Below are 23,469 nucleotides of genomic sequence, written 5' to 3' on the forward strand. Positions count from 1 at the left end.
CTTGTCTGGTTCCTGTTCTTAAAGGAAAAGCTTTCAGTTTTCCCCCATTCAGGATGATATTGGCGGTGGGTTTTACATATTCATATTTTTATACTTATTTATTTATTTATTTATTATTTATTATTTTTTTTTTGTCTTTTTTCGTGTCCAGCAACAGATCGCAACCCTCAGTGTCGCGCCCATACCGGACCGGGACCGGCAACGGGATCGCAACCCTCGGTGTTGCTCCCGCACCTCGCTCAGCCAGTGAGCGGGAACCGGTCTGTATGTGGGATCCGAACCCTCGGCGGGAGCGCCACCGCGCTCCCAAGCGGCACACTGTAGCAGTGCGCCACCGGGCCGGCCCAATACTTATTTATTTTTTAAAAAATTATTTATTTAGGGTATTAAAGGTATGCTGCTTGGTCTCCAAGTGCTTAGAGACTCTCCTATGAGCTATCACTGATTCTGAGTTTGTCTCTACCGTGGCTGTAGAACACACTCTGTATAATTTCAATTCTTCAAATCTGTTGAGGTTTGTTTCTTGGCCAGGAGATGGTCTATCTTGGTACATGTCCAGTGGCACCAGAAAAGCATGTGCATTCTGTGGTGGTTGTTTGGAGCATTCTATAAAAGGTCCCGCTGGTGGACAGTGTTGTTCAAGTCTTCTCTCTCCTTACTGATTTCTCCTCTACTTGTTCTGTTCACTACTGAGAAAGGAGTATTGAAGTCTCAAACTGTAACTATGGATGTACCTGCTCCTCCTTGCAGTGTCACCAGTTTGTTTCATGTTGAAACTCTGTTATTAGCTGATAAACATTTAGGGCTTTTACATTCTCTCGATGAATGGACCCCTTGAGCATTATGAAATGACTTTCTCTATCTCTGGTAGAATACTCTGCTCCCAAACCTACTTTGTCTGGTGTTAACTAGGCACTGCGGCCTTCTTCTGCTAGGTGGTAGTACGGCGTCTCTTTTCCCATCTTTCCAGTTTTAATCTACTTGTGTTTTCATATTGAAAGTGCATTTTGTATAGGCAGCATAGAGTTCGTTCTTGTTTTATATCCAATCTGACAACCTCTACCTTTTAATTGTGGGATTTAGACTATTTGCATATGACGAAGTTTAAATCTGTCCTCTTATTTTTTCCTATTCGTCTTGTTGGAAATAAATTGAAATGTAGGGGGGACATAGAATATAAGTAGTAGAATTGCAAAAAAATATATAACCTTAATGTACGCAGTCTTGTAACAATGCATAAGCAACGCAGCTTATCAGGGGCCGTGACAAGGGTCAGGCCCGAGCACACTAAACAATGCATAAGCAACGCAGCTTATCAGGGGCCGTGACAAAGGTCAGGCCCGAGCACACTAAACATTAATAGCCCCCACCGGTTTCAGGAAATAGCTGGTTCAAAGGCCACCAAGCCAGACCCCGGGGAAGGTAAACAATTGAGAAATGCGCTAAAGGGGTGCCAGCCTGCTAAAACCCACCTGTAAACCCAAAAGGCGCCAGCTGAAGCCCACCTGTAAATCTAAAAGCGCCACAGATAACCAACAGTTGATCCTATCACAATATCCGTAAAAAAAACTGTATAAAAGCTGCTTGCATTGTGAATTCGGGGCCGCTCCTGTCCTGAAAACGGGGCGACCTCCAGCATGCCGGAAATAAAAACCTCTTGCCTGTGCATCGATCTCTGTGCCTCCTGGTCTTTGCGATGAGCCTTCCCATCAAGTTAAGATTCGTGCTTTTGGGCCGGTCTTACAGTCTCATCTACTCTTTGTTCCCTCTTTCCACTTTCTTCCTTCTTTTGCATTAGTTGTATACATTTATGATTTCCTGTTACCTCCTTAGCTGGCTAATTAGCTGCACATTTTTTTTTAATTTCAGTGGTCGCCTGAGGCTTCACACACCACATCCTTAACTATTATGCTTCTCCTGGGGCGTCCGACCCCTCAATTGAAGTCTGAGAGTCCACAACAGTGTCCCTTAGTCTCTCCCCTCCTAACTCTTTTGCTATTGCCACATCCTTAACTATTATGCTTCTCCTGGGGCGTCCGACCCCTCAAATGAAGTCTGAGAGTCCACAACAGTGTCCCTTAGTCTCTCCCCTCCTAACTCTTTTGCTATTGTTACTGTGTATCTTGCTTTTATATGTGTTATAAACGCCAAACTAGAGTGTTGTTATTTTTGTTTAAACAAGCATCTTTTAAAGAGATTTAAGTAAAAAAATCATGCATTTATCCACTTAGTATTCATTTCTGCTGCTTTGCATTCCTTTGGGTAAATCCATGTTTCCCTCTGATAATATTTTCCTTCAGCCTGAAGGACTTTCTTTAACATTTCTGGTAGTATGAATTGGCTGGTGATAAATTCTTTCAGCTTTTGGATGTCTTTAAAGGTCTTTATTTTGCCTCCACTTTTGAATGTATTTTCACTGGGTATGGAATTCTAGGTGGACAGTTTTTCTTCCAGTGCTTTAGAGATGTCACTCCACTGTCTGCTTGTTTTCATCGCTTCTGATAAGAAATCTTCTGACATCCTTATCTTTGCTCATCTGTTCCTTTTTATTTACTGGCAGAGTTTTAGAGTTTTAAATTTATAACTATTTTTAAAGTAGTTTGATTATGATGTGCCCTGGTGTAGCTTTCTCCATGTTTCTTGTGCTTGGGGTTCATTGAGCTTCCTGGATCCATGGGTTTATAGTTTCCATCAAATTTGCAACATTTTTAACCATTATTTCTTCAAATATTTTTTCTGCCCACTCCCTTTAGGGACCCCCAAATACTATATATTACGCCAATTGCAAGTTGTCCCATAACTCAACAATGCTCCTTTAACATCTATAAAAGCTTCTTTCCTGCGGTGCTTCATTCTAGACAGCTTCCATTACTATGTTCTTCTGTAGGGCTTATGCCCATCAGCCACTCACCCATCCAGTGCATTTTTCACATCACACATTGTGGCTTCATCTCTGGAAGTCTGAGTTGAGTCCTTTTTATATCTTCCATGTCCCAAGTTAACTTTATGAATATGTGGAATAGATTTCTGACAGCTCTCTGCATGACCACGCCTGCAGCAGTGCTGAGCAGGTTTTGATGGAATGATGTTCTCCTCAGTGTGGGTCATATTTTCCTGACTCTTTACCTGCCTAGTGACCTGTGGTGGATTATATTAAGTGTGGAGAGGCCCTGTGGGACCAAATTCCTTGTAGAACACCAAGTGCTCTGATTAGTTTCTTGGTCCCCAGCCATGCTGCCTCTGTCAGATCACTGTCCCCACAGTGTGCACTCCCCCTCAGCCCAACAGCACATGAGAATCTACAGGTAAACTATTCAGAACAAATAACAATTCACCAAGTTGCTGTACAAGATCAATAAACAAAAATTAATAAGGGCCCCACACATTAACAGTAACCAGACAGATAATGTAATAGCGAGAGCATTCACAATGGAAGCAGACGTACTGGGATTGCTTCCATTAGAAACCCCTTGGCCCTCCTACAGCAGTAACCCCAGTGTGTGGGCCCTGACGCGAAAGCTGTTAATGAGTGCTTGGGGTGTGGGGAGGCAATCGTCAGGGCTGGGCGTGCTGCCTGGGTAACCTGGGAGGGCCCTGGCCAGGTGGGCATGGGGAGGGGCTGAGCAGGTGCCAGGGACCCAGTGGCCTGGGCTAGATTTGAGTAAGGGCTTGCAGTGGTGCTCACGCAGAGGGATACATTAGTGGCTTTGTCGGTGGCAGTGTGCAGGACTGGGGGGTGAGGATGCACAGTGCGGAGGACAGGTATGGGACTTGGAGTGCCAGCCTGGAGAGCAGGGACACAAAACAAGGTCCAAGGTAAGGGGAGGGGCTCAGGCAGGTGCTGGTGACCAACTTGGCATGGCCAACAGGGAATAGGAATGAGGCCAGGCTTCTGCTACAGTGACCAGGAGGAGGGCTGAGAGGACCAGGCGTCTGGGCAGCAGACTGAGCAGCAGACAGGGACACACTCAGCTGTAAGACCCCTCACTTGCTGCACAGGAAAGTGAACATGGGCCTTCCAAGCCTCCAAGGCCATGGCCTCTCCAGCCTCCTGCCCCAACTCTGTGACTTCACTAAGAGCTCCAGACCCAGCCTCAGGGGCCGAGCTCAGATGCCCCTTGTCACGTCACATCACGTCACAGTTACGTGGTCCTGAGCCACTGACCGAAGTGAGTGTTTCCTTATCTGTAAATAAGCTGCAAAATCCCACTCACTTCATGGGTTGATGCAAGAGTGAAGACACTCTTCATATGAAAGCCCCTGGCACAAAGCGTCATGCACACATGCGAGCACATGTATGACCACACATGCATACACAGCAGGCTGGCTGAGTCCACTAAGACACAAGGATCTGCTTCCCCGCTGCTTCTTTTCCCCACTAGAGACTGTGAGGACCACTGCCTCAGAAACAAGCCAGCAAAGCCAATCACCCTTCACTGATGCCAACTCCCCCATCTCTCCCTCACCTACCAGGCTCCTCTGCTTGGCCCTCTCACCCCGTTCCCCCTCTTCCCGCTGTCCCTGCCCACGCCCTCCCCCTGCATGCAGACTGCCACACATGAGGGCCGCAGCCCTGCAGGGTTAACCCTGCCCCAGTCCCAGTGCACAGCCTTTGTTCTGGAGCCTTTTCTGTATCTGTAAACAATCCCTTTCCCACCTTCTTTCTCCACCTTGCCCTCAAGCCTTCCTTCCATGTCACAGCTGCTGTTGTCACTAAGTGGGTGAGGTCCCTGAATCCTGACCTAGACCACAAATCTCATTTCCAGTTGTCTCCCGAACGCACCCCCGAGGGTGCTACTGATTCCCCTGACCACATGGGCTCAAACTGAGGCTCGGTGTCCCCCACTCAGCTCCTGACGCTTCCTGGCCAGCCCCTCCTGCCCTCTGGCCTCACCTCCTCAGTCCACTCTCCTAGTTTATCCAGACAGTTTCTATAAACCGCAGCTCAGTTCTTATGGTTTCTTTGCTCTAAAATCTTTACTAATTTCCCATAGCTGCTACAGAAAGCTCAAACATCTCCACCTGGAATGGCGTGTCCTCTGCATGATGACTGCCTGTCCCATGCTGCCAGCCAAATAGATTGGCCTCCCCATCCCTGGCTCCAGCTGTCTCCAGGTCCCCCGCCCTCCACTCCCGTCACCCACTTTCAGCTCAGCACAAATGCAGCCGCACCATGGGACTTCTCACCCTCCTTCTTCTGAAATGCCACGCTTGCAGTGGGTGCCTCCCATGCATGCAACTCTGGCCTCACAGTAGCAGGTTTTGTATCTGCTATCCCCAGTGGATTGTGAGCCTGTTGAGGCCAGTGATGGGGACAGCTGACCCACATCACCTGCAGACTTCAGCGCAGAGCTCTGCACACAGGGCCCCTGGCTACATCCCTGTGGGGTGAACATGTGACTGTAGGGGCCCAGCAGGGATGAGGAGTTGGGAACTGATGTGGAATGGAGACAGCAGAGCTGGGCAGTCATGTGTGGAGAAGTGACCACTAATGCCTCGGGGCCTTAGCCATGTCCATACAGAGACTTGGTGGTGGCAGCCTGGGCCTCTGTGCCACTGTTCAGGTGTTTGGGGTTGGAGGAAGAGCAAAGCACTGGCAGGGACAGAAGAGGCCAATACAGTGCCCAGGTGAGATAGGCCCGAGTTTTGGTCAGGGTCACTTCCTGCTGTGGTCAGAAGCACAGAGGACGGCCTAAGGACTGTCCGGGACAGGAGGGTAACAGTGCAGGGCCCTAAGGGAAGCCCAGGAATGACAAGACGGGTGAGCCTAGGGAGCATTTCATTTTATCCCGGGAGAGAGAGGAAGGGACCAGCAGCGCCTAGAGAAGGGAGGGGGCTGGGAGAAGGGGCAGGACCAGAAATGCAGGAGTCAGTGTGGAAGGGGGACCGGCACCCCCTGACCCCCGCGCCTATGGTGTGCCTGTCCCTGCTCAGCAGGCACTGTCATTTGGGGTGGGGCAGTCCACCCCCCAAGAGGACCGGCGGGGATGACTCACACTGTCCACAGCGAGGATCTTGGCCCAGATGAAGACGAGTAGTGGCCTGAGCTCACGGGCTGAGCTCTGGAGCAGTTTCAGCACATAGGGGAAGATGCCGACAGACAAGGCCTAGGGGAGAGAGGACAGTCAGCGAGGGCTGTCTGCGAGGGGGCAAGGTGCACAGGGGCAGGTGGCATGCTCCGGACATAGCTGCGCCATCACCGTTGGCAAGTGTGGGAAAAGCGACAGGAGGGAAGGGCCTCCCCTAATGTACAGACGGGCTCCTCCAGGTTCATTCATCTCTGACTTCATTCCTGGAATTCCTCGACTGGTCTCAAGAGACTAGAATTAATCTACTGGGAACCATCATCCTCGCCCCCCGTGGGCCTGTCTGCTCAGGCCCCTCGATGGTGGTGCACACATGGGGAGCTGCATTCACCTCTCCCAGCTCACTCCCCACCTCTCTAACACTACATCTGCACCTGGGGTCAGCCTCGGGGAAGACACCTGCCCTGGCTAACACAAGGAGCAGCTCTGGTCTTCCCAGGGGCTCTCCGGTGCTAGTTCCTGGCAGCGTTATCATCCCTGGAGGCACCCCTTGCTCTCAGAGGCAGGGCAGTAAGAGAGGAAGGGGTCACAGTGTGTAGGACAACTGGGCAGTCTGGCTACTTTCGATCTCCGAAAGTTTTGCTATGTCCTTATCCCAACATGGCTGGAATTCCAAAGACTTCCCAAAGGTATTCCTTCTGCAGCCAGGAGAGTGGAGGCAGTGTGACCCAGGCCAACGTCCAGTGGCAAGGCCTGTATCCCTTCCCTGCTAAGGTCATGTTTAATGAGGAACGAGCACTTTGTTTCTCTGGTTCAGGTGGTCAGGCCCACACCTGAGAGCCAAAATCTGTACCTGTAAGAATACATCATTTATCCAGTACCTGTTCATATATAAGCAAAATTTCCAATTAGCAAAAGCTTTGTTCTTTACAGGACCAAAATTAGTTTGAATACAGGACCAAAATTAGTTTGAAAAAAGAAATAGCCACATAAAAGAAAATTTTTCTACAATGTTTCAAGTACATGCTTCTCTGTCTCCTTGAAGAGCATAAGGAGGACAGCCCCAGCTCCTCCACAGTGACTGAGCGAGGTCACCATGCACACCCGTGTGCACACACACACAGCAGTGATCCAGGAGTCACACCAGACTTTCCCCAGATGACTTGACTCTGTGGTGAGCTAGCCAGGGCCTCAGGCGCCTTGGAGTATAAACGGCCAGATGATGAGGGCTGAGTTATTCGTCCCACTTCAGATCTCTCTCTTCCTTCCATGTTGGAGTATGGATGATCATGCTTAGTTGGCATCACATAATGAAAAACTTAAATATACAGAAGCAGGGAGACTACTTTGCTAGACTCTGCACGCTCCTGGCCTCGCTCCTGAGACATTAACTCAGCACCCGCCTCGCCATCCTACCTCACCCGCCTGCTCCTCGCCTGCAGGACGTGGAAGCAAATCCTGTGTCACGCGACTTCAGCTGTGAACACTTAGCGTACATCTCTTAAAAAATAAGGTCTCTTTTATTAAATGGCCCGGATGATGAGTGCTGAATTATTCTTCCTACTTTTAGACTTTCTCTCTCTTCCTTCGAGAGAGTCTTGGGCAGACTACCAATTATCACTGTTGTTGACATTATATAAAGAAACATGAAAAAACATGATCACAATACCATTACCACGCCTAAAAAGATGGACAAGTATTCTTTAATAACATCCAATATCCAGTTCATGTAAAATTTCTAATTGTTTCAGGAATATTAATATTTCAAACTTCAACTTTTAAACTTTTACTTGCAAGCAGAACCAATCAAGATCTGTATGTTATAATTGGCTGATAGGTCTCTTGAATCTCCTTTAGTCTGTAGGTTCCCCTCAACCTCCCTTTTACTTTCCTTGTGCTTTATTGGCTGAAAAAATGATCACTTCTTGATTCCATTTCTGTCAATTTTTTCTGTTTTAAATGGCCATTTCTACCATTTTATAGAATGAGTAACCAGAAAAGTGTTTCAGAACTGTGCTTAAAAGAGTGAATGAGGATTCAAAAACTCCTCCTGGCTGTGGCCCGGGTGTGTGCCACAGTCCTCCAGGTGTGGCCTGGCCCAGGGGCTCTAGCTTCTCAGCAGTGGCTGGGGTGAGCCCTCTGTAGAAGGTGATACACCAAACACACTCTCTGTCCCGCAAAGTCGAAGTCTAACATCAGATGGAAGAACAGTGCGAAACAAAACAGAACCCCAAAACTTCATAGGCACACAGGGAACGTTGAGGGCCTTAGGATTTGCTGGATGTCCCCACGTTGGAAACTTACCCTGTATCAAACAGCTGTGGTTGGTTCTGGATCAAGAAATAAGATCACAGAGTGACATGGAGCCTACTCTCCACCCCACCCACCACTCCCAGAGTTAATGCAGAAGGCACGCACCAGGCTTACCGCCCAGGGGCCCAAGTCCAAGAATCTTCCCAGCAAGTCCAAAGCTCTCAGCCGGTGCACTTGGCTTAACAGCACCTGGAAAGATAAGAATGAAATCGTGTCACTGCCGAACTGTACTGAGGTGCAGCCCTTTGAAAAAGTTCCCCGCACAAGCTGTCAGCTGTGCAGGGGTCTGACCACACTACTCAGATCTGTCTGCTGGTTCATTCATTCATTTACCTACAGCGGGTGCTCCGTTCTCTACAGTGCATGCTTTGATATAGGTTAAGAAAACACTTCTTGTTCCTTCATTACACAAGTAAAATATGCTCACTGCAGAAAGTCTTAGAGCAAACACTTTTAAATTACATTTAAAAAAATAACACTGGTGAAATTTTGGAATGTAAAATTCCAGTCATTGTTCTTTGTATACACACTTCCCTTATTTATTCTACACTGGATAATGTATTATTATATTTCTCATCTCCTTTTTTAACTAAATAATACATGGTGAGTACTGTTCCACATCACAAGGTATGTCCTGGCTGTGTCAAGTGCATAACTTGTATAAACAATTCCGACGCTGGATGTTTAAATTATCATCAAAGTTTCGCTATTATAAAAGTGTTGTGCTAAGTATCCTAACAGGCACATCTCCGCACATTTACATGCTTTTTTCCCCAGGACAGATCTGAGAATCAAAATCACGGGGCTGGAGAACACGTACTTATATGACCAAACTTCCCTCCAGCTGGACCGAATCCTGCCTCGAGAAGCAGCCCGTGGGTGCTACTCCCACTGCCTTTGCTGATGACCACGCAAGCTCATGGCTACGTGACCTTGGGCAAACCACTCCACATCACCGAACCTTAATTCGTTAATTTATAAGACAAGGAAAATAAAGTACCTACCCACAGGGTTTTATTAAATTAAATAACAAATTAAACACCTGTAGGACAATACTAGCCCATATGACACTAATATCATTTGCTGATGTGACAGGTGAAAATATATCCTTTTAATCTAAATTTCTCTGGTTACCTGTGAAGTTAAGTATTTTTTCATAGGATAACTGGCTACTTCTCTAGTAGTCTGGCCATGCATGTCCTTATTGTCTACTTCATTTGGCTCTTTCCTACTGATGTGTAGGGTTCTTTATCAAATAAAGAGAGCAACCTTTGACATGTGTTTTGCACACATTTTCTCTTTTCTTGTTATATCAAAGTTTTATGTTTTTCATGGAGTCATCTATATTGACTGTTTCCTTTATGGTGCTTACACTGGAGGGCATGTGTACCAAGTCCCTCTGATCTGGAGCATTTCTGTCCACTGCCTCTACCATTTCCTAACAGTGTGGCCTAAATTATCAACTTCTGGAAACTTCAGTTTCCTTATCAAGAAAAACGGAGATAATAATACTTGAGCTTCTCGAAATTACATGAGATAAAGAATGTAAAGGATGAGGCTTTTGGTCAAGATGGCAGAATAGACAGTCCCCAGTGTCACTCTCTCCCACAAATCAATCAATCAATTTCCAACTATAAAAAAGCAACAACAGCCAAGGTGGGGCTGCTAGAGCTCAGGGGAAGAGGAGGAGAGACCTACGGAGTGCATGAAGGTGGGAGAATCCACAATGAGAGAAAGAAAAAACTGCTCTGACCATTTCATGCCATGGCCGCTTTAAGGCTGAAGCTGCTGAGCACACAGAGCAGGAGCTGGCAAAAGCTGCAGCTGTGCCCTTCAGATGAAGTTCCATGTAGGCGGCAGGGGAGAAGAGGGCCTTGGTGGCCCCCAGGCCAGCAAGACCACTAATAGAGTTCCCATGAACCCACATAGGACCAAGGAGCCACAACAAGTGAAAAAAAGGAGCCACTCAGAGGCCAGTGAGTCATCGCAAGGGACAGGCTGTGTGCCGGGAAGTGTTTGCAGCATGGGCGGTGGGGGAGACAGGCCCACTGGGGGAACACTGGGGCACAGCAAGGACAGCTGATCTGCCTCCCAATCAGCACAAGACCACTCAGAGGAGACTGCTCAAGAATATAGAATTGCATGGGGTGCAGTTTGATGAAAAGACTCAGGCCCAGATCAGAGTTTCTACACAACCCAGGTGTGCTGGGTCTCTGGAGAGCCAGAAGTACCTACAAAGTGAAACATTAAAACCTGAGCCACACAAAAAGCCTTCCCTAGGGATCAGCAGCAAAGTAGCAATTTAGTTAAACCACACAGCTCAAATACTGGTCCCCACAGGAAGTTCCCCCATTCTAGAAGTAAGCAAGGACAAAAAATTAGTTCTGGCCTAGGCATATTGCCAGTGTCTCGGGGCCTGCCCAGGGGACCCGAAGCATGAAGCTGAGGACTGGACCCCCCCCAACCAGGCACACCACCAGCACCTTGGGGCCTGCCCAGGATCCGGGGACTTGAGGCATGGTCCAGGCACCAGACCTCCCCATCAAAACCAGGCACACCACCAGAACCAAGGAGCATGTCGAAAACGTCACCTCCATGTTGGCGGCCCACCACAGCCACCACAGTAACCACGGCTGCTGTGAAAGTGGCTAGACGCCACAACCACCATGCAGATGGTTCACCAGCCAGTAGAGTACACTGACACAAGGAGTCACCAGCAGAGACCAAAGAAAAGAAGAAGATGTCTCTCTTCACAAAGCCCATTCCAGAGTGACAGAAGCATCTGGTCTATGGTAATATTGGGGGACCTGAACACACCTCTCAGCATTGGACAGCTCATCTAGGCAACAAATCAAGAGTAAGCATTACTCTTTTATTTTTATTTTATTTTTTAAAATTTTTTGTCCTTTTTGAGACTGGCTGCACCGCGCTCAGCCAGTGAGCGCACCGGCCGTCCCTATATAGGATCTGAACCCGCTGCGGGAGCGCTGCTGCGCTCCCAGTGCCGCACTCTCCCGAGTGCGCCACGGGCTCGGCCCATGCATTACTCTTTTAGAAGGAGAGAAGAAATCTAGGGTTATCAGAGGTGGGAGGGGGGAGTGGGAAGGGAGAGTGAGAGGGGGATAGGGAGAGATTGGACAAGGGACATAAAGAATAAGTACGATTTGTAGTAATATTGATTTGATAAATGTATGTCAGCATTGAACCCCCAAAATATGTATAATCGTGATTCAATAAAAATTAAAAAAAAAAAAAAGAATGTAAAGGATCTAGCGCGATGTCACAGTTCCAGAAGTTACAGGACGGCTCAGCCTTTCAGAAGCCTTTGGACTGGCGACTGCTTGTTTTTAAAGCACACGAAGCTGCCTGAGGTTCAAGATTCTAGATGATCCAGGGCGAGGAGAGCCTTCTGTTTTCTAGGTTTGTGGAAGGAGGTGGTCCTAGTCTTAGCTTCAATCCATCAAAAATCAATGACACCAAATATACCTAAAGCTTACAGAGATGGTTTTATGATCGCTGTTGATGTTTAAAACCCTGTAAACAGGTACAAAGCTCAGTTTTTAAGGTGAGCAGCTGCAGATTAACTGGCAGTGCAGGAAACAGCTATGCAGGGCTGAGAGGTCTGATGAGAGCAGCTGCATCACCTGTCTTACATGTGCACTGACCCGGTAACAAGTCTCCATCACCATGTTTTACGTGCAAATGACAAAACCTGAAGGGACGCCAGTTCACAGTCTCCACTATGACATGACCCTCTCTGATTCACTCAGCCTCACACGGCAAGAGAGGCACATGCTGAGGAAACACACATTAGTGCCCCACAGCAGTTAAAATTGTTTTTAAAATAAGGACTGTTTTCTTAATAGGTTTGTATTTGTACTTTAAAAAACCCTGCCCCAGGATCAATGGAAATTATAGAGACAAACAACGGTGAACTGAATGAATTATTGAAATTTCTTTTCACCTGAGGCAATCCAAACTAAAGATTAATCATGGCCACACGAATTAAAACAGAACTCGAAGGTAGTCAAATTTCATTTGCCTTGTGCACAAAGAGAGTGTTCCAGCTTCTGAACTGAGATATATTTGGTAGAGCTGCCTGGTAAAAAACCAGACCCTCAAGTTCCAGCCCTGGAGTGCTGGAGCCTGCAGGCCGGGCGCCCAGGAACATCTGATAATCAGTGTAATTTTGGAGTCACTGAGGTTTATAATACGTACAGTAATAACACCGAGGCTATTATCCTGCTGCCGCCTAATAATAATCCTGTACTTTCAGACCCCAAATCTTATTTGTAAATAAAATGATGCATTGAGAGCAAGCAAGGTTTTCCTAATGAAATAAATGCTCAAACTGATTTGCAAGATCTGTGTTAAAGGTGCTAAAATTTTATCCTATAAAATAACTTTCTTCCCTCTCCTTTTTACAGTATCGATATTCCTCATTCTTCTGCCAGGGGCTTCTCTGCTCACATGCCACCCGAGGGGAATGCAGACAAGAACGTCAAGTCATGGGCAGAGCCCCCGCAGAACCAAAGGCCAAGTGCACCAGGACTTTGCAACCCTGCAATATTTCAGAATCCTCCGGAGGTGACAGCGCCCAGCAGACACCACCAATGAAGAGTTGTGGCAAAACAGAAAAAGTTTTTTAAACATGAGGTCTTCCTATTCCCTCTGCTGATTTATATTTTTAAAAGGCAGAAAAGGACGTGGAGGCTGGACAAGACAGGCGTGTTTCCACATTCACATTTACACAAGGGACACACAGCAGCTGGCCTGTGCGACGCCTCACAGGACCCTGGACAGTCAGTCAGCAGCTAGTGCCACCAGGTTTGAGGAGGAGAAAATTCACTCTGCCTTGGGGAAAAAGGAGCAGGGATCTGAAAAGCTATAAAGACTAAAATTCTCTCCCCTGAAGTAACATTGTCTGACTTGCCAATGCACCAGAGGGTAATTTATGGATAACAGGGTCCAGGCTTTGGCAAAAGTGAAGGTTCTTAAGATAAAGTATGGGGAAGTTAAGCAAATTAATGAGAGAGAAGCTGGCCCTCTGGGCCACGCCAGAGGGAGCAAGTCCCCCTGTGCACTGTCGTTCCTCATTTTCCTGTGAGCAAAGGTTCACACGTTGATCCAGGAGGGGCACAACAGGAGACAGGCCTCTCCAGAGGGAGCAAGTTCCCCTGTGCGCTGTCGTTCCTCATTTTCCTGTGAGCAAAGGTTCACACGTTGATCCAGGAGGGGCACAGCAGGAGACAGGCCTCTCCATCATGACGGAGAATCTGCAGCACGTTTGTGTGAAGAGCATGCCTCACTTTCTTTTCTGAGTTATTTTCCCTTATTTTGCTATCCGAAAGTTGGCTTTACTAGGATCTCTCTTTCCCTGAGGGAGTGTGGATTGTAAATGGAACATTAAAAAAAAGTCAATAGAAGGCCACTTACAAAAGGATTGTGTGCCAGACCTGAAGAACTGGATTCAACACGCTTGGCATCGTGCTCCTGTTTTTGAGAAGACGGTACTATCCATCACATTGCTGAAATAACAGGCAGGTTGGGGGAGAGCCACAGTGTCCTCAGATGGACATTCTGGTGACCCAAGTGGAGTTGTGGAGCACAGCAGAGCCAACCTGTGCCACTGCCAACCTCCAGATCCTGTCTGTCCCGTCACTCATACCGATCCACCTTCCTGCACTCGTTTAAAGAGAAAGACTGGCCTCCACCAAACGTCCAGTGATTTTGGCTTTGTTGCACTTTTTGGTTTTGAAAATGTTTGTTTATTGCTTACCTTATAATCTCAGGATGTCCTTAAACTAATTTAGAAGCATATAAGAGGAACAGTAATAATTTTTGCATGCATTTTATAACGTCTGGAAGGAAGCAGGTACAGAGTACAAAAGGCACAAAAAGGACCTGTGGTGAAGAACTGCACAGCGTCATTCTTTGTTGTCCCCGGACTGTTGACGCAGACGGCCATTGTCACATGTCCACAACCTGTATATGCACGTTCCCTCCTCAGCTCCCTCTGCTGGCTGAGATTCCTGAGAGAGGGGACACCTCAGTTCTGCTGCGTGAAGACTGAGCCCCCATCCCCGGCTGTCTGAATGCTGGAAGGGAGGGTCGCCTTGTCCCGTGACCACGGCAGAGATAAACTGTTCCTCTGTTCTTAAATGTCCCCGCAGAAGCGGGAGCCACTCAGAGTGAACATTTGGTCTGGAGGAGATTGATGATGGTGTCCATCACAATGAGGTTAGCAACCTTGATAAGAAAGTACAAGCCCTTCTTGGAAGGAAGTGAGGTACATGTCCTTAGACAGGGGAATGATGACTCTCACGTCCCTACTCCCAAGAGGCAAGGTAACCTACCTAACCAGCCTCTGGGGAGGAGATGAGCCGACTTCTCTGGCACTCAGCATGGCCGGCCCGGAGGCGGAGCTCCTTCTCTCCACGCAGCTGGGAGGGCCCCCCGTGCCCTGCTGCTGGCACAACCCTCCCCACGGATGTCCACAGCTTCTGCCCACGTTCAACCACCCCCACCCCATCATGAAAAATCTTTTCCAGCTTCTGAAGTGAGTCAATAGACCTTGGTGTCTACACTGACCAATGGTGGCTAAACTCCCTGGATGCTGTCCCAGAGTAAAGCAGTTTTTTTTTTTTTGTCCTTTTTGAGACCGGCCGCACCGCGCTCACCCAGTGAGCTCACCGGTCATCCCTATATAGGATCTGAACCTGTGGCGGGAGCGCTGCTGCGCTCCCAGTGCCGCACCCTCCCGAGTGCGCCACGGGCTCGGCCCTAAAGCAGCTTTTCTTACACCACGATCTGACCCACACACCTCCCCACAAGTTCACATTCACTGAAACAAAAGTTTTGTGAAATCTTCCTAATTTCACTGCCTATGAAGAACCCGGTATTTCCCTCCAATCTCATCAACCAAAAAATAAGCTGTTGGGACCTGAGAAAATGATCTCCCAACCCAGGAACGGGTCATGGTCTGAATGTGATCAACGCCGGCCCAGGCACCGCGCCTGGGTGAGCCCCGAGATGCAGGGTGGGAGCCCACCAGGGCCTGTCCACAGCTCGCTCATGCACCTCTTCCTTTCCCTCCGGGACCGGCTCACAGCTCATGTCCTTCCGAAACAAAGGAGGCAGTGGTGCTGAGAGCCAGCATGACAGGACGCTTGTTTGAAATTCCTGAAGTGCAAACGGGAGGGGTGGGAGAGGGCAGCTGGCGACATTCCACATTCATATTTAACTGAGGCTGGAGGAGGGGAATTCAATGACTTTATCAGGAAAGCCCTTTAGGGATAAATATGCACTTGGCCCCAGTGATTCCTCATTGGATTTGTGGCCCAGAGCACAGCCACAGGCACCCACACACCCCTGGGGACTTGTGTGGATTTGGGCTTCCTTCCAGGGAGACCACAGCCCATCTGGCCTGGCTGCAGAAACTCACCTGCAAGACAATGGGTAGCTGCTCAGGGGGGTTCCTGTTCTCCACGCCCATCGTGAGCCACACCTGGAACGCTGTCAGCTGCTCAGCAAAGAACGGGCTGTGCTGTGGGACAAGCAGAGGGGGTGCTTGTTAGGGACCCACGGTTCTCCAGGAGACAGGCTTGCCGCTGCATGCCCCACCCGGCAGGACCATGACAGTCCAGGGGAGGGACGGACGGTGCTGAGAAGGGTCAGGATGGTGGTGAGAAGGGTCACACTCTGCATATGCTGTACAGGAAGAGCCAATGAGACTTGTGAGTGGACCAGAAGTGGTAAGAGAAAGAGGGGGTCGGGCATGGCACCAAGGCTTCAGGACTGAGCACCTGAAGGATGAGGTCACCGAGAAGGAAGCTGCAAGAGAAGCACGTTTGGGAGAAGAGTGTCAGGCATTCAGCCCCAGACATGCTGAGCTTGTGATGTCTACTGGATATCCAGTGAAGACACCACTGGGCAGCTGACTACACAAGTCTGCGGTTCAGGAGAAAGGTCTGGGCTAGAGACACAAATTTAGGAGGCACTGGCACACAGATTTTTTTAAAAGTTAAGTGAGAAAGAGAAGGGACCCAGGACCGAGCCTGGGGCCCTCTAATATAGAGGCCAAAGAGATGAGGAGGAATCTGCAAAGGAGACAGTGAAGCCCATGGAGGGACAGCAGGAGCACGCGGTGGGCTGGACACCACGGACGAGAGTGTGTTGAGAGGACGACCTGATCAGACCCATCAGGCAGCCTATGAGGCCCCTCGGGGGATGACCGCAAACAAGTTCACGGTGGATCCTGTGCGTGGGCCTGGGCTCCCCAGCTGGCCTCACTGTGTGGCCGCAGCTCAGAGCACACAGTGGTGCATTTGCTCGAGCACTGTGGGGGTGGAAGGTAGAGGGAGTACGGGGAGTAGGACCTAGTTCCTGGTCGTGGGGAAGGTGGGGTGAGGACGGCCAACAGGCGGCAGGACCACTGGCCCGGTGCTAGTGAGTCAGAGGGACACTGGAGTCAGGGTTGGGGGGACAGCAGGAGAAGCTGGCAGTGGGTCATCACGTTGGCTTGTCCTCACACAGCTAGGGGCTGCAGAGTGGTGCCTTTACCAGCAATGACAAGCACCAGGTAAGCCACAGGAAGGAGGCTCAGGGAGGCGGGTGACAGGCCATGGGGAGAGGGTCTGGGAACTGGAAAGCCTGCTGGGTTTCTCTTTCTTATAGGGCCATTTCAGCTGAAAGCACAGTTCTGCCTTCCTTGAGTCCAGAAGACAAATCAAACACAACTCAAAAAATAGAACTCTCTCCCTCCCATCCCCTTGCCCCTCTTTCCCGCTTCCTATTTTCTCCCGGAGGGAAGCGGTGACTGCGTGTGAGAGGAGGAGGGCAGGGATCCCCTCGTCCCTTGCCATAGCAGGGTCTGGCTGTGCTCCCAGGTCCCGGCTCATGTGGACACGTGTGGACGCGTACACGCATGGGGCAGGCACTCTGGAGCCCACCTCCAGGCGAGCCCACGGGGAAGCGGTGCCGGAGCCTGGGCCTTCATAAGGAGTCAGCACCTGGTGAGAATTCGGCAGGGAATGTTCACCCTTTGGGAATTCACGTTTCTGCACATCTGCTTATGTAAGGTAATCCCATTTGCAGGGCAACCTGTGAAGGTGGAATGGAGCCCCCAATGTAGTTTCCTGTTTTCAAGTGTGGATTACTCACAAATCGGTTTAAAAGAATCTCATTGGGTGCCTGCCCCCCACCCAGTGAGAACACAGCTGTCCTGAGTTAGGGAGCACTCCAGTCTGTGAGTGGAAGCAGGCCATGTGGACAACCACACCTCCTCTCTCTTTCACATTAGCTTTCACCCTAGAATTCTCACATGTCGCTCACTGCTGGAGCAACTGCTCCACGCAGAAAGATGACACTTCCTGATTGTTCCAACTAAAGCCGAAAGAAAAGGAAAAGCAGGCCGTGGCAGCAAGGCGTGCTGTGACGTTTGCCATACTTCCTGAAACCATGGGGAAGCTGACAAGTCAGGGCCACTCCTGCCACAAGAGTGGTTCCACATTTTAAATAATGTTCTATAAAGCATCTTGAGAGCTGCCCCACATTTCTCTAACGGTGATTTATGGAGATGATATTCTGGACCAAATCTCCCAGACCACCTCCACTGCGTGTCAAAGCCACGGTGTAGATTCTTGGGGGAAGCGGAACCAGGATGAATGTTCTGGAGGACAACTCTGGCGCTCATCCTTGTGGGCGGAGGGCTAAGTCACCTGGCTGCGACCACATGCCTGGGCCGCCCAGGACAAGTCTGTTGCTGGGCGCTGTGCTCTGCTGCCAGCCCAGGAGTCCCAGGATTTGTGTTCTACAAGCAGGTGCCCACGCAGACCACATGCCTGGGCCGCCCAGGACAAGTCTGTTGCTGGGCACTGTGCTCTGCTGCCAGCCCAGGAGTCCCAGGATTTGTGTTCTACAAGCAGGTGCCCACGCACAATGGAGCGAAAATGGGAAGGTCAGGGGAGAGCCTCGGGGTTATGACTAATCCATCCGGACTTTGCTACGGCTAATCTTAACGCACCTGCTGTTTTTCTCATTTGCTGTTCCTGATCCAAACATGCTGAGGTTGGCTGACGTCTGTCCTGACAAGCCATGCCTCCGTATGTTTGGATCAGGGATAGCAAGTGACAGCCTGGCCATGATACGCTTAAAAGTCACCTGCCAGGGGTCAACCTGCCTGGATGACTTCTCAGTTTGCATAAGGGCTCTCTCTAATCCCTCCAAGAATGTCAATTATCCTGAGCTTCCCACTATGTGGGAATCCTCCTCCTGGACTCTCTCCCGGCGTCGACACACACCAATGCTGATAGGGGTCTATTTCGTTGTTAATTAAATCTGCCACTTCTTTTTTTTTTTTTCCTTTTTGTCTTTTTTCGTGTCCGGCAACGGATCGCAACCCTCAGTGTCGCGCCCGTACTGGACCGGGACCGGCAACGGGATCGCAACCCTCGGCGCTGCGCCTGCACCTCGCTCAGCCAGTGAGCAGGAACCAGTCTGTATGCGGGATCCGAACCCTCGGCGGGAGCGCCACCGTGCTCCCAAGCGGCGCACTGTAGCAGTGCGCCACCGGGCCGGCCCTAAATCTGCTACTTCTAACTGTTGATTTTGGAAGAGTGACATATATACTAGGCTTTCTTTTTGTGTATCTAGAAATGAGGTTTTAAAATGAGGCCAGGAAAGTATGGGCAAGCACCAGAATAAAGTAGTAAATTTAGTGAAGCTGCTATACAAGATCACTTGCAAACAAACTATATGTATATGTACATGAATAAGGAGAAAATAGAAAACTACATTTAAAGGTACCATTTACAACCATGTTGATGGATTAGAAGACTCAATGGAGGGCCGGCCTGTGGCTCACTCGGTAGAGTGCGGTGCTGATAACACCAAGGCCACGGGTTCGGATCCCATATAGGGATGGCCGGTTCACTCACTGGGTGAGCGTGGTGCTGACAACACCAAGTCGAGGGTTAAGATCCCCTTACCGGTCATCTTTTTTAAAAAAAAAAGAAGACTCAATGGATTCGCAGAGTCACTGTGATCTCTATCAAAATCATGGCAGGTTATTTGCAGAAATTAACAAATGAGTAAAATTCATATGAAAATGCAAAGGGCCAAAAGTAGCCCCAATAATCTTGAAAAAGAACAAAGTTGGAAGATTTAGACTACCAGCTTTAAAAAGTCTCATAAAGCTTTCACGATGTCGACTGTGTGGTACTGATGGAAGGACAAAGCCCCCAGCGGTTCTGAGAGCGCCTGGGAACAGCCCACATATAGCTGCCACCGGACTCCATGCAGATAACAAGGGGAGAGCTGGAGAACCACGCGGGGAAGAACGTGCCCCTGCCCCACCCACACCACACGTATGAGGGAATTCTAGAGAATGCAGGTCTGACCGTGAAAGGGAAAACAAGGGTGCTTTAGAAGAAAAAGAGGACAATATCTGCTCAGGGATGCTCCTGGAGTCAGGGAAGACTTCCTAAAACAGGATACCAAAAGCCCTAATCACAAAAGAAAAAAGAACTGATCAACTGGACTTTGTTAAAATAAGGGAACTTCTGTTCATCAAGAAAAAACATTTAAAAAGTGAAAATGAAGTCCACAGCATGAAAAAGGATAGTGACACCATGTGACCAAGGATTTGTATTCAGAATATGTATGGAACCACTACAAATCAATAAACAATAGATAGTACAAAAGAATAATGGTCAGAAGACCTGAGCAGATGATTTACAAAAGGGGATATCCAAATGGCCAATAAAAATGTGAAACGATGCTCTATTAACCATCAGGGAAATACACAATAAAATCTCAAGAAAATAATTTTTGTACCAAACTGTAATAGACAAATAAATAAACAGCAGCTAAAACTCTCCTACGCCGCAGGTAGGGATATAAACTGACTCAGTCACTCTGGAGAGTGGCAGCATCTACTGGAACCAAACATATGCGAACCCATGACCCCGAAGCCTCTCCTCTAGTGGATACACATGACAGAAACGGGCACCCACATTCACCAAAGCCACATGCAAGGAGGAGCGGTACCTGGGCTGGGTCAGGAGTCAGGAGAGTGGGGCACAGGCCTCAGGCACACAACTGAGTGGGAGTGGGTGGGTGGGTGGAGGAGGGCACCAAAAAACTCAGTAATGAAGATAAATAATATTTATAAGCAATATTGAAAAAGAAAAAATTAATGCAAAAATTCATAATGGATAAAATGTCAACATTTCAAATAAAGACAGGACCAGTAGTATGGATTTTTCTTTTTGCCTTGGACTCCAATGTGGCTGGGCTTGGCACAGGATTTGCGAGGGCTGCAAACTAAACTTCAGATGCCCACTGGCCAAAGAACAGACAGAAAAGTTTTGGAGTATTCAGACAATGGTATTCTACTGTGCAATAAGAGCGAGCTACAACTACAAACAACAAAGACAGCGTTGAGTGAGAGCGGTCAGACACAAGGACTACATCCTGCATGACCCCACTCACCCAAGCACAAAACCGAGGAAGCGGCTACTTGGGGGGCAAGCAGTAGCTAGAAGGCAGCATGGAGGGGGTCGCGGGGCCGCGAACTTGCAGCTGCCGATGCGGGCGCTGGCTATGTGAGCACGCTTGATGTGTGTACATTCATCCAGCTGAACATTCGTGATATTTACAGTTTTCTATGTGCATGTTACACCTCCAAAAAACAAAACAGAAAAGTGAAAACACAATTAAAAAGCTAGTGTGCAGTCCACATCCGTTGTCCTTTCCCTGTCCCTGACACCCCAATTTGGTGAAATTACCCCCAAATATGGAACACGGATACTGATAGGTTAGAAGTGATACAGTAAGATCCTTGGCAGAGATGCCTGGCACTGAAACAAGTATTCAGTTTAGAAGGAACACACATACAGATAAAAACTGTATTGTTTTATACAAAAGCAGACAGTTTGGATCTCTCAAGAGCACAAAGTGAAAGCATGCTCAGAGTTCAAAAAAGCCAAAGTGCTTTCTTTATGAGGTTTTCCAAACGTGTTTGCAGCAACAGCCTGTCCTTCCCAGGACTGCCCAGGCCCTTGAAAGCCGCTCTGGTGGGAGTGGAGGGCTGGGGACACATGGCAGGGAGGCCAGTGGCAAGAACGCACGAGGGTCATGCACTCTGTCCTAAGCACTTTACCCACACTCACTTGTTTAGTCCTCACAATGCCCCCTTGAATCAGGGGAAACTGAGGCTCAGCCCAGTGAAACAGCCAGGCACCGTGTGGGCGAGGTCAGGGCCCGGGTGATCCTCACCCTCTCTCACGTCACTGCAGCCTCCGTGGATGGCTTGGAGCTGCCCCCACGCGGCAGTGCTTTTTGCCTATGTGCCTGTGCCAGGCTGCCCCGCACCCTCCAGCCCTGGGCCAGCTGTGCCTGCCATGCCCTCTGCCAACTTCTAACTTGTGCTCTGTCTTGGTGTGGGAGGCTCTTCTCTTTTCTCGGGGGTCTCTCGAACAGGGGCTGGGTCTTACTCATCTATACCCATACTTGGTGTCTCAGATGTGGCAAATGCTTGATAAATGAAACACCGAGAGGGGCTCTCATGAGCGGCTGCGAAGACCCCGGGGTGGAGGTGCGTTTACTGTCAGGTGCCATGCACCAGATGAGGTCCAAGCCACACAGGAGCAACTCAGCTCCACCGCCTGAGCAGCCTGGCCTGGGGACTGGACACCTGCAGAGCTTGGGCATCACGCCCACAGCGATTCCCATGCAGGTCACTGTCCCACAGCACTAACAGTCATGGGTTGTGGGGAAATCCATGCTCCACATGGGGTTAAAAGGCGAGGATACATAACGCAGATCACCACTCTCAGGGAGGAGGAAGTCAGCATTAAGAAAAGCAGATTTATAATGGCAATGTTTTCAGACAAGATATTTTAAAACGTCAGTCATTTCAAAATCTCTAATCCCTGGTTGACCCAGTCTTTTTTTTTTTTTTTTTTTCCTTTTTGAGACCGGCCGCACCGAGCTCGCACTGGCCATCCCTATATAGGATCCGAACCCGTGGCGGGAGCGCTGCTGCACTCCCAGCGCCGCACTCTCCCGAGTGCACCATGGGCTCGGCCCTGACCCAGTCTTTTAAACTCTGGTTAACTTCATTTTTTCTGGGGGTGGGGTGGTGGGGTGATAAAGTCTCTGACACCCCAGGGTCCTGGGTGCCACACCCAGACTAGGGGCATTGGTGGCCAGGTGCCTGGGGACTCACCCGGAATGCAGTGCCCTCCTCTATGATGGTCGGCAGCTGGGAAAGGCAGATGTCCACGGCGAGGTCCCAGGCCTGCCTGGGAAGAGAGTAGAGGGGAACGTTACTGAATGGCCCTGCAGCTGCGGGGCGCTCATGGGGCACAGGGGGGAGCACGTGGATGGTTGCTCCAGAAACACTCAGAACGGGTTTAGGCTGCAGAAAACACCCGACAGGGGTAGGGAGAACATGGGGCATGGGCACCACAGTAGCTGTTTGGTTTGTTATATTTTTTCTCTTTAAAATGAGAAAAAGGCTTGGGAAAAATAAAGGAAGTCTCCCTGTTTCCAGTGTGGTTTCTGACCCCTACTTGAAGGTATGTGACATGCAGCCCATCTGTTCCTCGAGCAACCGTGGTCCCTGTAGCGTCACTGGCAGGGGAAAGGAGGCCTGATCTGAGGAGGCTGGGTAGCACCCACACAATCCATGGCCACCGCAAACTTAGGACTGTCAGCAGCACTGTGAGGCCCCAGCACGCCCTCACTGGAGTGGACTGGACCTGGGCCCCAGGAGGCCAGGGGTGTGCTGGTGGCCCCCACAAATCACTCGGGATGTGACCCGGCCCTCGAGGAGACTATGCTTGTTTAAGGTGGAAGGCGACAGTCTCTGGGATAAGTGGACTTGGCCACCTTCGCCAGTTTCTTACGGCTTTGGGCCCAGCTCAACACACGAGCAGGGGCAGTGTCTCTGTCCCAGAGAACACAGCCCTGAGACCCCACCACCAGACCCCCACCCACGCCCGGTGCCAGTCTCAAGCCAGCCTCTGGTTTTTTTTTTTTTTTTTTTGACCGGTAAGGGGATCTTAACCCTTGACTTGGTGTTGTCAGCACCACTCTCTCCCAAGTGAGGTAACCGGCCATCCCT

At 49.4% G+C, this 23,469-nt stretch overlaps 1 protein-coding gene across 1 annotated transcript in view; it reads right to left on the minus strand.

Annotated features, from left to right (window-relative positions):
• Positions 1 to 5,930: 5,930 nt before the first annotated feature.
• LOC103596746 (regulatory-associated protein of mTOR-like) overlaps positions 5,931 to 23,469 on the minus strand; it is a 144,175-nt gene continuing 126,636 nt past the window's right edge. Inside the window, exons 6-9 of the mRNA XM_008580441.1 lie at positions 22,570 to 22,645; positions 15,784 to 15,885; positions 8,445 to 8,528; positions 5,931 to 6,107 (exon numbers count right to left, since the gene is read on the minus strand). Coding sequence (XP_008578663.1) covers positions 5,931 to 6,107; positions 8,445 to 8,528; positions 15,784 to 15,885; positions 22,570 to 22,645 — 439 coding nt within the window. The remainder of the gene's footprint in view (positions 6,108 to 8,444; positions 8,529 to 15,783; positions 15,886 to 22,569; positions 22,646 to 23,469) is intronic.

This window comes from Galeopterus variegatus, unplaced genomic scaffold (assembly GCF_000696425.1).
Source record: "Galeopterus variegatus unplaced genomic scaffold, G_variegatus-3.0.2 Scaffold2096, whole genome shotgun sequence".
NCBI lineage: Eukaryota > Metazoa > Chordata > Mammalia > Dermoptera > Cynocephalidae > Galeopterus > Galeopterus variegatus.